This window comes from Podarcis liolepis, assembly GCF_965112155.1.
Source record: "Podarcis liolepis genome assembly, chromosome: 16".
NCBI classification, from domain to species: domain Eukaryota; kingdom Metazoa; phylum Chordata; class Lepidosauria; order Squamata; family Lacertidae; genus Podarcis; species Podarcis liolepis.
The window spans coordinates 30,182,437-30,195,461 of NC_139567.1; the positions used below are offsets into that span (position 1 = coordinate 30,182,437).

At 48.3% G+C, this 13,025-nt stretch overlaps 1 protein-coding gene across 2 annotated transcripts in view; it reads left to right on the top strand.

The window, feature by feature from the left end:
- The window catches only part of LOC310695190 (S-adenosyl-L-methionine-dependent tRNA 4-demethylwyosine synthase TYW1-like), a 31,095-nt gene that overhangs the window by 12,401 nt on the left and 5,669 nt on the right, over positions 1-13,025 (top strand). For both annotated transcript variants that reach the window (XR_014519972.1, XM_083479267.1), the window contains exons 8-13: positions 5,726-5,840; positions 7,362-7,414; positions 7,701-7,819; positions 9,248-9,357; positions 10,048-10,225; positions 11,595-11,730. Coding sequence is in view for 1 of the 2 variants with exons in the window: in XM_083479267.1 (XP_083335393.1) it covers positions 5,726-5,840; positions 7,362-7,414; positions 7,701-7,819; positions 9,248-9,357; positions 10,048-10,225; positions 11,595-11,730 (711 nt within the window). In the remaining variant the exon portion in view is untranslated. The remainder of the gene's footprint in view (positions 1-5,725; positions 5,841-7,361; positions 7,415-7,700; positions 7,820-9,247; positions 9,358-10,047; positions 10,226-11,594; positions 11,731-13,025) is intronic.

Below are 13,025 nucleotides of genomic sequence, written 5' to 3' on the forward strand. Positions count from 1 at the left end.
ATGTGCATACACAGCCAACAATTGGAGAGATTTAACATTGTGGTGAACTTCCTCAAGGGTGAGAGCCTACCGGTGAGCTGATGCTCCCACTATGTGGGTCAATTTTTCTACTAACCCTGTTGGGTGGATTGAACTCTCGTGCTGCCTCCCTAGTGACCAGAGCATATGGAAGCTGAAATCCTGGGGTGGCAATTCTTACTGGCACTTGTTTAGCAATTTCAATGCACACCTGGTTAAGGCTCCCACCCCTGCAATACTTGCATTAAGATAGGTTCCGTCCCATCTATCACCTGGATTAAGAGTAGGACCTGGTCTATCAAATGAGGTTGGTACAGTGCTCTACCTCCCAGATAACAGTTGACTACCCTCCCACAACAGCAAGAGCGGTCCAGAACTAGATAGATTTCGATCGTCTCTGCAGCTTCCCGTAAGAGCACTGTCCACGCGTGCTGGTCAGTGGTGTGGGAGAGGAGCCACAACGGGGCAGTGGGGTGTCTCAATACGGCAATCTCATCAAACCCCAGTTTCCAATAGCCAAAGAGCACGCCATCTCTTACCACCGGCAAGACGAACCAGTCGTAGCAGAGGCCAGCAGGCCAATAGGGTTGGTATGGTTCGGTAGGGTCAGGGCAATAAGACATAGAGCAAGTCAATAAAGAAAATAAGAGAGAAAAGAGAAAGTCTTTGTAACTGTCCTTGTGATGATTAGTCGCAGGATCTTGTTGCCCGTGGCCTAACGCTTTTTCCTGGTAGCGTCAGACACAAGGTGATGATCAACTTCAGAGGGTCAGCAGGATTTCTCTTGCAAGTCCAGACACCCTTCTTCAGATGCGTGTGATGTACCCAGGGGATCACCTCGACTACTTTCACTGCAGTTGGGGATGAGGGGGTCGCCAGACGCTGTCACCCAGAGGAACTGGTGAACCGGCTCACCGAGACTGCCACGGGACTGCAGGTGTACGCTCGAGGGAATACCTGGAAAGGAAGCAAACACACACAACAAACACAGGGATTGCACTTGTTCTTGGGTGATGCGATCTCCCATCTGCCCCAAACTGGCGGGGATGTCTCGGACGAAAGGGGTTGGCCTGCCATATAGAAGTTCAAAGGGTGATAGTTCTCAGTTTCTTGGTTGGCGCACAGGGCACATTTTGGGATATAGCAGCAGTTAGTTATAGCAGCAGTTAGTTGAGATAGAATATTCTCCCAAGGTGTGCTTTAGCAGCTGGGCCTCCCAAATGGGTGGACTCGTGGTAATTCTTTACAATTGTGCTGGCCAGATGTTGGGGCACAAAAACACGGCTGTCTGGTCCTTCCTGGAGCGTTGCTCCTTCTTGGCTGGTCCACTGCTGTTCATCAAGGGTGTAACGTGGTTCCACATCGTCTGGAGTGAGTTCTGGTACCAATATCAAAAGTCCTGGTGGTGCCTCTAAATTGGCTGGAGAACAAATGTCTACGTTGGGGGCGCTGCCTGCGGGCGCCCCTCCCATCCAATTCTTCACCGTGCGTAGAGATATCAGCCTCTGGAGTGATATCAGCAAGGCAGTCGTCACTGGAGGGGATCTTCAGGATGCTAAGACACAGTCCAATCTGAAGCAGCTTTCTTCCTCGAATGTGGTGGACCCAAGGGGTGGTGCCAGCGATCTTCACAGCTGTGGGTGTGGAGAGCAGATGGGCCCTTCCAGCACGGTTGCAGTGGTGCCTGGGACCAGTCTTATCCACACCTCGTCACCTGGCTCAAACTGGTCACGCAAGAAGTTCGGGCCTGGGTTGAGAGAGAAAATCTCGAGAGAGAGACTGTACATAATTGTTCAATTCCACATCTTGAGCAGGGATAGGTGAAAGCATGCACACATAAGGAACCGGTCTCCCAAACATCACTTCAAAAGGGTGACAAGTGAATACGTTTCAATGGGAGGCTACAGACTCTAAGCAAAGCCAAGGGCAACATGAATACCCAATTAGACCCTGTTTCTTGGGTCAATGGTTTTTCAAAGTCCTGTTCATCCTTCCCTCTTTTCCAGAACTTTGGGGCCTATATGCAGTACCCACCATCTTCCTTCTTCACTGGCATCAGTGGGGTGTTTCACTGTGATTGGCATTGTTTCAAGATTCCATGTTGAAGCAATCGCTTCAAATGCACCCACACTCCTTCAGCTGCCTGTCGTGGGATGGGGTATTGGTTTTTATCCTCCGCCCATAGTCCAGGGTCAACATCATGAAGCAGGCTAACAGGGAGGATTCCCTCCTCTTCTTTTACCATCATCAAGCACCAATGGTCTCTCAGGGGTATTTCTAAAGAAAACTCTCCTGCTGGTCCAGTTGTCATCATTACTTCCCCCATTGGTTGGAAGGAAATCTGGGCTTGTAATTTTGTTAACAAGTCTCGGCCCAATAAAGGAATGGGACACTCTGGTATATACAAAAATTGTGCTGGACTACTTGGCCACCTAGGCAGCAGGTAACAGACTGCAAAAACGGGGCCTTTTGTGATTTACCTGTGGCTCTAATTATATTAACCACTTGGTTTGTGGGTTTTGTTACAGGCACAGGTAAGACTGAGTGGGCAGCTCCCTTGTTCACCTTCTCCTACCTGTAATAAGGTAGCTGGGTTAAGGACTGTGGTAACCTGAAACTTCAGGCGTGAATATAATAACAGCATCTGGCACTTCCTCATTTTCGCTTGTGATAGGAAATAGGTGCCTTTCATGTCAAGTAAGGCTGGGACTGCTTGTGGAGTCACACAGGTGGTGTCCTGTCCAAACGTGAATTTATCTGCCTTTGTGAGTAGGGTGGCCACTGCCACAATCACTCTCATACGGGGGGGGGGGGGCAACCTCTGTTCTGTTGGGGTTAGCTTCTCTGACAAGTATTCGACAGGTTGCTGCCAATTTTCCAGTTTCTGGCATGAGGCTCCCTTGGCTACCCCCCTGGTCTTCATCTGTGAACAGGGTAAAAGGCTTCTTGGGGTTTGGATGCCAAGCACTGGGGCTTGTTGTAATGTCACTTTGAGATCCTGAAAAGCCTGCTGCTGTTCCCTGCCCCATATAAAAGGATCCTTCTCTATTCCCCTAGTTGACTCATGCAGGGGCCAAGCAATGCTTCTGTAGTTAGTAGTGAGTCCAGGGGATATTGTTCATCATCATAAGTGGGATTATAGGTTTTAAAAAAAATCCCTTCAAACAATTTTACAATCTTTGCTGGATTCTCCTCAAAAGAGGGGTTCTGATTTCTCCAATTACAAACATCTGTACTTGAAAAGGGTATATGCTGTCTGTGGTGCCTTCGTTTGTCCAGCTGGGACAGGGGCTGGTGGATCATAAACCCTCCGAAGGGGCATTTCTCCAGCTGCCTGATCCTTCCTGGTTTTCTCATACTGTCTGTGAGACATAACTCTCTTCGCCGCCTGTCCCCACTTACGTTGCCATCTCTTCCTCTTTTCAGGGGTGCAGCATTCTGCTGCCTCAACTAACAAGGGGCTCACATCCAACTTCTCCCTCAAATGGCTTTGCAAACTCCTTTAGTCTCTCTTTTTCTGTCTTTCTGTCCACATTTTCTTTCCTTGATTCATATCATCTAGTGTCTTCCTAAACTCTTCGTTATCTTCCTCTTCTTCCGTCTCACTATCCTCCTTCGCAGGTCCTCCTCCCCCTACACCAGCACCTCCCTGTGCTTCTTGATCTTGGCCTGGGGGGGGGGTTGGAGGGGCTGTTGGTGGAGTGTAAGGTGGTGGCTTAATCACTCCCCCTCCTCATCTTCTGGGTCTTCTAACACCAGAGGCTTCACTGTACAAATCCTGTTCTGTGTGTTGCTGTCACAGCAAGACTTTAGCCATGGTAGATTCTTTTCTACATTGGTCTTCCATGTAGAGATATAGGGGATCTGGTCTGGGTGGACATTTAATATATTTTGCCACAGGGGGTTGATTTGCCACAGGGGGTTGATTAATTGCAAATCAAAGCCACGCAGTTCCCTGGGTTGGCAAGTCCACCTCACATAAAGTTTTGAGTCTCTGTTTTTCAATTTGAATCATCACTCTTCGTGGCTGTTTTCCAGTTATTTAAAAAGCATTCCAGAGGAATACATTGGCTTGCTCCAGACCCTATTTTTCAGATACTACCGCTCCTAACTGGGTTTCCAAATTCTCTCACACTCCACATGCTACAGATTGTCAGAAAATGCACAACCCTACAATCGCTCGGCCAAGGGGACACTAAGCCTTGGCCCTCATTCAACAATTCATCCACTGGAGTATCTGACACACAACATGTCAACAAAACACTCAATTCCCTCTGCCCCATTCCCTTTCCCAAACCTTTACCAATTCCTTTCCTGGTGGCATTCTTACTGCACGGGCACTCTACTGCCAACTACCAGGTGAGGCTGATCAGGCCTCTGGCCCTTTCCCTCGGGCCCCTAGCCCTTTCCTTCGGGCCCCTAGCCCTTTCCTTCGGGCTTACCTTTCTCCGCTGCGGACCTGTCCCCTCGGCGCCGTCCTGTCCTCTTGTTCTCCCTCAACTAGATGTCTCCGCTCCAGGACGGTGTGGCAATCTCCCCCTACAAACTGGCAGGGTGTGCACTGGAAATGCGAACGCCGATCGGAGCTGTTCACCTTGGTTGAGCCTGGCCCTCCGGTCCGTATTTGGGGAGGGGGCAAATCCCGGGCGAGCCCCCAGAGAGATGAAGCCTTATTTACCTAGGGATCCATTAGCCACGCCATCCCCTGGACCTCGGAGGGAACAAAAGTACCAGGAAAGCAAAATCTTCTTTGGAGAAAAAGAGTTTATTGAAAATCTGTGCACAGAGACAAGGTCTGTACTCAGAGACAACCAGCTGGATAGTTCCTAAAAATACACTGGCTGTAAAGCAAGACACTTCAGCAGACTTTCTTATACCCCCAGACTTCCCCAATCGGCTAGCAAATATTGCTTGCTAAACACATTTTATTGCTTGCTAAACATTCCTGTCTTTCTGCTAAGCCAAGCACTCCCTCCCACCTCCTTGTACACGTGTCTTCTTTTGCTGGCTAAGCATTCCCTTCGTATCTCTTCTTATTCTTGCATTAGTAAGCATAAGACAGGAAAAGGGGGCCTCTTTGGTTATTGCTTACAGTAGCAGCTTCTGCTAGCCAGTCAAGGCAGGAAATGAACTTTTGACCTGCCAGCCGAATTTAGCAACAGTCACTGGCGGTGTGCTAACTGTCTGGCCAAAATTTGCAGAAGTAAGATTAGCACAGGATCAGCACAGGAATTTACTGCAGATAGTATTTGAGAGCAACCTTTCTTAGGTATAGAATACAAACCACAGAAAATATTGAGAGAAACCTTTCCCATCTCCCTTTAGTCTGACAGAGGAAAGGGCTCCTTTTGATGGTGGTGGACTCTCCTGCGTTGGGAGGGCTTCAATCAGAGGTTGAATGGCTTTTTGTCAGGGATTCTCTAGCTGTGATTCCTGCATTGCAGAGGGTTGGACTAGATGACCCTTGGCATTCTATTCCAATTCTACAGTTCCATAACACAGAAAAGCCTCTCCTGATCCAGCAGGGTTCTTATGGAGAGCTGCAGACGTACCTTCATCCTTCCGCTCTAGGACCAACGCTAAAGAGAATGTTTGTGCCTTCCCTGAATGTGATGGAGCTGGTGATCTGTTTGTTCTGTTGCTCATTAACACTCTGTTGCTTCTGCTAATGAAGAAAGTGAGGCCTAGTTTTGCCATCCCTCTGCAGAGAGAGCGTGAGCTTGACCAAGAGGTCGAGAAGATGGGGCGGCTCCAGCGGAGAGGGGAGGATGCCTTGAGAGAGATGATCACGCCAGCTTTGCGGGATGCCCTCACGAAACAAGGTGATGTGGACTGCAAAGAAGCCCAAGGGGCAGGAGACTCCAGGGTGCAAGGAGACCCGGGGGGGGTGCATCTGTCCTAGGCTGAGAAGCTTGCTGCCTGTTCTTGCCCTGCCTGGGCTAGAAAAATGGACATGATTGGCAGGAAAAAGCTGGGTGTGATTGGCAGGAATTGTCTCCAGGTTCTCCAGTCTCAGTTTCCCTCTCCTGATCAGCAGCCCTTGAACCTAAGGGGAGCTTTGCTTCATCAAACCATCCAGCCCAGCATTCTGTTCTGGCCAAACTAGATGCCCTCAGGGAAGCCCACTAGGTAAAAGGTAAAGGGCCCCCTGACCATAAGGTCCAGTCGAGGCCGACTCTGGGGTTGCAGCGCTCATCTCGCTTTATTGGCCGAGGGAGCCGGCGTACAGCTTCTGGGTCATGTGGCCATCATGACTAAGCCGCTTCTGGCGAACCAGAGCAGCAACACGGAAATGCCGTTTACCTTCCCGTCGGAGCGGTACCTATTTATCTACTTGCACTTTTGACGTGCTTTCGAACTGCTAGGTTGGCAGGAGCAGGGACAGAGCAACGGGAGCTCACCCCGTCACGGGGATTCGAACCACTGACCTTCTGATCGGAAAGCCCTAGGCTCTGTGATTTAACCCACAGCGCCTAAGCAGGCACGAATGCAGTTGTGGCATCTTGCCCCTGTTGGTAAAAGGTGCTTGAAAACGGATCCTTTCAAGGCACATGCCCTTTTCTGTTCTGGTTGTTGTATCTCTGTTTTCTTAAGCAACTGTGCCAACCTCAGGAAAGTGAGGTTGGATATTTGCAAATATATTGTGAGTTTGAGAGCTTCCATCCTAATAAATAATAATAATAATATTAATGATTTTAATATTTGTACCCTGCCCATCTTATTGGGTTGCCTCGGCCACTCTGGGCATCTTCCAACAAATATAAAAACATGATAAAACACTGCACATTAGAAAGCTTCCCTATACAGGGCTGCTTTCAGAAGTCTTCTAAAGGTTGCTCATCTCCTAGACATCTGATGGAAGGGTGTTCCAAAGAGTGTGGGTGCCACTACCGAGAAGGCTCTCTGCCTGGTTCACTGTAGCTTCACTTCTCGCAGTGAAGATCCTCAGAGGAGGACCTCAGTGTTTCGGCTGAACGATGGGGGTGGAGACGTTTCCTCAGGTATAATTTGACATTCCAGGGGTCACTTGGCAGGGTTAGGGTTAGGTGCTGCTGTTGCTGTCGATCCTCACATTCTCTGACACTGGTTCCCTTATGAGCAGCCTTCAGGGTGGATCACATGCTGGTGAATTTTACCTTTGTACGCTATGCTCGTTTCTTCACATTCACCAGCCCTCTCTGTTCTCCATCCAGGCAAGCAAATAGGCATTTCCAGAGTTCAAGGACCTGTTTCCAGCCAGGCTAGAACATGGGAGGAGGGTTGGTGCAGGCTCCTTTAGCCATGTGCTTCTGCTAGATCTCCTTACGCTCAAGAAAACAAACAAATCCCTCTTCTGATTTCAGGCTACAAGTTGATCGGGAGCCACTCTGGAGTGAAGCTCTGTCGGTGGACAAAGGTATTTAATGTCCTTCCCTGGGTGGATTCTTGAATCAGTGAAGAGGAATGTCTGTGGCCCTCCAGACCACTTTGGCACGGCCAAGTGGTCAGGAATGGCAGGAGCTGTGATCCATAGATGCTTCTCATCCCTTCCATTGTGCCCACCTTTTTAAGATATGTCTTTCCTCCTCCGCAAAGGCCTCCTATAAATAATCTCTGCTAGTTGGATGTGTTTTGATTCCAGCGCATTTTTAGCTTTTGGGATTTTTTTCTAACCGTATTGCTTTCTATTTGCCTCCCACCAGTCGATGCTCCGTGGGAGAGGCGGCTGTTACAAGCACACCTTCTATGGCATTGAGAGCCACCGCTGCCTGGAGACCACGCCCAGCTTGGCTTGTGCCAACAAGTGCGTCTTCTGCTGGAGGTGAGAAACTGGGTAGGGGTTGAGGACACAAACCAAAGCCTGCCCCATCCCCCCAGTCCAGTCCAGCATCCTCTTTTCCTGCATTGACCAACAAGTTGCCTCTGGGAAATCTGCAAGCCAGGCAAAACTGCATCGTCCTTCCCCTGTGGTTCACCTTTTGAGTACCTTTTGAGCTGGAGATAGACTGCTCCTGTACAGGGAGGTTTGCATTTAGCTGCCATTGCTGGTGGCCCTAGCTAGGCCACTCCTCTTATGATGGTATCTTTTCCTTTTTGGGAACAACTCAAAAATGGGGTTTTGTGGCAGCAGAGTCGCCATTTGTAAAATTTCCTGTATTGGCAGCCAACTGGTTTTCAATGGGTGGCCAAGTTTTATATGAGAGAGAGAGAGAGGATGTGAGCGACTCCCCTTTGAAGAAAGGCTGCAGAGTTTGGGACTTTTTAGTTTAGAGAAAAGGCAAGTAAGAAGCAACAACATGATAGAGGCATATAAAATTATGCACGGCATGGAGAAAGTGGATAGAGGAAAGTTTTTATCCTCTCTCATAGCACTAGAACTTGTGGACATCCAGTGGAGCTGGATATTGGGAGATTCAGGGCAGATAAAAGAAATCCATTCTTCATGCAGCACAGAGTTAAACCATGGAACTCACTGCCACAGGAGGTCACCAACCTAAATGGTTTGAAAAAGGACTGGACAAATTAATGCAGGAGGAGAAGGCTATCAATGACTCCTAGCCACAATGGCTTTGCTCTGCCTCCATATGAATGCTTCCGAATACCCGTTGCCAGAAACAACAGGAGCAGAGAGTGCTTTTGCGCTTGAATTCTGCTTGCAGGTTCCCCACAGGCATCTGGTTGGCCACTGTAAGAACAGGATGCTGGGCTAGATGGGCCGTTGGCCTGATCCAGCAGGTCTCTTATGAATCTGTGGCCACATTCACACTATAGCTAGAAAGCACTATGATGCCACTTAAAACTGTCTTGGCTTCCCCCAAAGAATCCCGATAGCAGTAGTTTGTTAAGGGTGCTGAGAGATATTAGGAGGCCCAATATTCCCTGCACACGGCTACAGTTCCCAGAATTGTTTAACCATCCCTTTCCACAGGGATGCCTGGGAATTGTAGTTCCGGGAGGGGAATGGGGATCTCTCCCAACAACTCTCGGCATCCTTAATGAACTACAGCTCCCAGAATTCTTTGGGGGAAGCCATGACTACTTAAAGTGGTATCATAGCGCTATGTGAATGTAGCCTAAATCTTGCTGTCCACTAACGGGGACAGAATGCTGAAAACTTGATTTGATTAATTAAGGCTTTTCTTACGAATGGAAGGAGGGGTGCCTTATATGCGTGGGAGGTAGCTTTGTACAATCTATTCACAGTGACCATGGTGTAGTGTATATTTAATTCAGATTAAATTATTTTCAGGCACCACACAAACCCTGTGGGCACAGAGTGGCGATGGAAAATGGACCCTCCCGAAATGATCTTGCAGGAGGCCATTGAGAACCATCAGAGCCTGATCAAGCAATTCAAAGGTATTCCAGGGGCTGCCTATGCTCTTGCTCAGTGCCTTGCAATCCCAAGGCAGCATCTCCAAGCAGGAGTGGGAGAAACTGCCTGAAACCGCTGCCAGTAGGCCATGTTCGTGTTGACATGCAGAGGGTCGCAAGGCCAGCTGGCTAGCCCCGGTTGGGTCGCTCCCATCCAGCCATCCCACTGCAAAGACCCATCAACCTTTGTTCCGAGATAAATCAGCGACCCGGGCTTCAAAGCCAGGGCACACTATCAGCAGATCAAACTGCGCACACAAAATAGGTATGAGGCTTAAGAAAGCATACTACAACTACAGATTTATTAATCATAAATCAGGACAAAGAAACATGTTGTCTCTCTCTCCGTCTTCTCAGAGAGACAGAGAAAAAGCTATACACACAACGGAAGTTCCCAGCAAGCTGTGCTGGAATGTAAACAGACATGTGACACGCAACAGTTCCACACGTCTGCTCCTTAAGGTGGAATGGAAATCTCAGCAGTTTGAAATTCCCCAAGCGCCTGGCGCGTTTTGCTACTGGCGCAGATCCACATGGAGATTTCTGGGTGCCAGGTTCTTACTCCTCCCTCCCACCCAGTTGTCAGCTTCTTTCTCCCAGTCCCTCAGTGGGTGGAGCTGTTTAGGCTACATCTGCGCAAGCCCACAAACACCCCTCTTCTCCTCCGTTTTGCAGGCGTCCCGGGCGTGAGGAACGACCGTTTTGAAGAAGGGATGGAACCCAAGCACTGTGCCCTGTCGCTTGTTGGGGAGCCAATCATGTACCCTGAAATCAACCGTTTCCTAAAGCTGCTCCATCGCAAGAACATTTCAAGCTTCCTCGTTACAAATGCACAGTTCCCAGAGGAAATCAGGTGAGGCCCGGAAGAGAAGCTGCTTTTTTCGTTATCCTTCTGTCTCTTTCCCTTGGTTTTTCCTCCCAAGAGCTCAAGATGGCATGCGGGGTTCTCTGCCTCTCCGTTTCACCTCACAGCAGCCCTGTGAGGTAGCTTAGGCTGAGAGACCAGAATTATTGGGAAAAGGTTCAGAAAAGGGCAGCCAGAGGGATCAAGGGGATGCAGTGACCCTTATGAAGAAAGGTTGCAGCGTCTGGGACTTTTTCGTTTAGAGAAAAGGTGAGCAAAAGGTGACATGATACGAGTTTATAAAAGGCATGCATTGCATGGAGGAAGTGGATAGAGAAAAGATTTTCTCCCTCTCTCCTAATACCATGTTGGAAGATTCAGGACAGGAAAAAAGGACTTCAGGAAAAAAAGGACTTCTTGTGCTCAAATCCTGCTTGGGAAGTTTCCTATTGAGGCATCTGGTCAACCACTGTGAAAACAGGATGCTGGACTAGATGATGATGATGATGATGATGATGATGATGATAATAATTTATTATTTATACCCCAGCCACTCTGGGTGGCTCCCAACAGAATGATGATGGTGATGATGATAAAGATGAAAAAGTGGTAGAACATCAAACATTAAAAACTTCCCTAAACAGGGCCTTCAGATGTCTTCTAAAAGTCAGATACAGTAGTACCGTGGGATGTGGACGGGATGCGTTCCGGAGCCCCGTTCGCATCCCAAGCGGAACGCAAGATGCGATGGTGCATGCGCATGCCGTGTTTCGCCGCTACCACGTATGCGTGTGACGTCATTTTGAGCGTCTGCGCATGCGCGAGTGGCGAAACCCGGAAGTAACGCGCTCCGTTACTTCCGGGTTGCCGCGGAGCGCAACTCGAACGCGCTCAACCTAAAGCGCATTCAACTCAAGGTATGACTGTAGTTGTTTATTTTCTTGACATCTGATGGGAGGGCGTTCCACAGAGCGGGCGCCACCACCGAGAAGGCCCTCTGCTATTGGCCTGATCCTGCAGGGTTTTTCTTATGCTCTCATGCCTTGCTGAAATGTTTCCTTGACCTGTGACAATTTCTCTTCCTTCCCTGGAAATGTCCAGGAACCTTAGACTTATTGTATGTGTGGAATGTAGCTTACTGTACGAAGCATCCATCACTCCACCTGCTTTTTGCTGCAGGCATGTGGCCCCCCAGCAAGTTAATCAGGAGGGCATGTGGCCCTTGGGTTAGAAAAGGGTTCCCTGGCCCTGCTTTAGACTAGCTCTTTTTCCTTTGCGAGGGAGGGGGAAATGTATCTTGATTTTTCTTCGGCTGCAGCGTTCTAAACTCTCTTGGGACCTTCTCCCTGCCCCCTTCCCTTCCCCTCCTGCCGAAAAGGAGCCTCGAACCTGTGACGCAGCTCTACGTCAGCGTCGACGCAGGCACCAGAGACAGCTTGAAGAAGATCGACAGGCCTCTCTTCAAGGATTTCTGGCAGAGGTTTCTGGACAGCTTGCAAGCCTTGGCAGAAAAGGTACCCTGTTCAATTGTTGTCATTCCCTCCCACCCTCCGTTGCTGCAATAAGGTAAGTGAAAGGTTGTGATCAAGCTGAAGGCATTTCAGCTTGATTCACTAGGCCAAAAGCTCAGGTTTTATTACTTTTATTATTATTAAATGATTATGCATTCATTTATTTATTAGCACATTTTATTTTTTACAACCATTATTTAAATAAAAGCAATGAATGTTTTCCAGAGGGTCTGGCTTCTGCTAAACTGTGCTCAAATAGTGAGCTTTAGTAAGATTTGCACCTGCTTATTCAAAATTTAAGATGAGAAACATAACAGCATGTGCTTTGTCCTTTCTAGAAGATCAATTTTTATGCATTTTTATCCCACCTTTCTCCCAGGGTGGCTCAAACGAGTTAAAAGCAGCACAGATGCAACAGAAAAAGCTAAAAACACATAAAAGGCAATCGTTAAAGAGTAATTAATCTCTAATAGGATTAAGACAATATAAAAAACAAATTTTTAAAAAATACAGTTATAATAAAAACAGCACAGTCTTATTAAAAGCCCTTTCCTTAAAAAAACCAGCCAGTCCACAAACGCCTGTCGGAATAAAACAGTCTTCACTTGCCGGCAGCAGGACAAGAAGGGAGCCAGTCTAGCCTCTCTAGGAGGGAGTTGCAAAGTCTGGGAGCAGCCACTGAGAAGGCCCTGCCCCGCATCCCCACCAAGCGTGCCTGTGAGGGTGGCAGGATTGAGAGAAGGGTCTTCACCAAGGACCTCAGAGCCTGGGCAGGTTCATAGGGAAGAATATGGTCTTTCAGATAACCCCTCCACCTCTCCGTGTCAGGCCTGGCACAATATTTCATATTTGCTAGCATTGCCTTTTTAGATCACAGGGCAGGCATAGGCAAACTCTGGCCCTCCAGATGTTTGGGACTACAATTCCCATCAACCCTGACCACTGGTCCTGTTACATAGGGATGATGGGAATTGTAGTCCCAAACATCTGGAGGGCCAGAGTTTTCCTATCCCTACCCCAGGGTGACTAGGGATTCACTCCCCCTCCCAATTCTTATTTATGTTCAATTTTGTTTATTTAAATGTTTATCAGCTATACTCTCATATAAAACATGACAGTTCTGTTAATGTACCCTTAACAAACTATCATTCCCATAATTATTTGTGGGAAGCCATGAGTGTCTAAGTGCATGGTGTTAGTGTGACCTTAGTCTCCCTCTCTCACTTTGTGGCCTCTTCCACTGTGTGTGACTGAAAAGCTCACTATCTGCAGCTTTCGAAATGTGGTCAGATAACGGA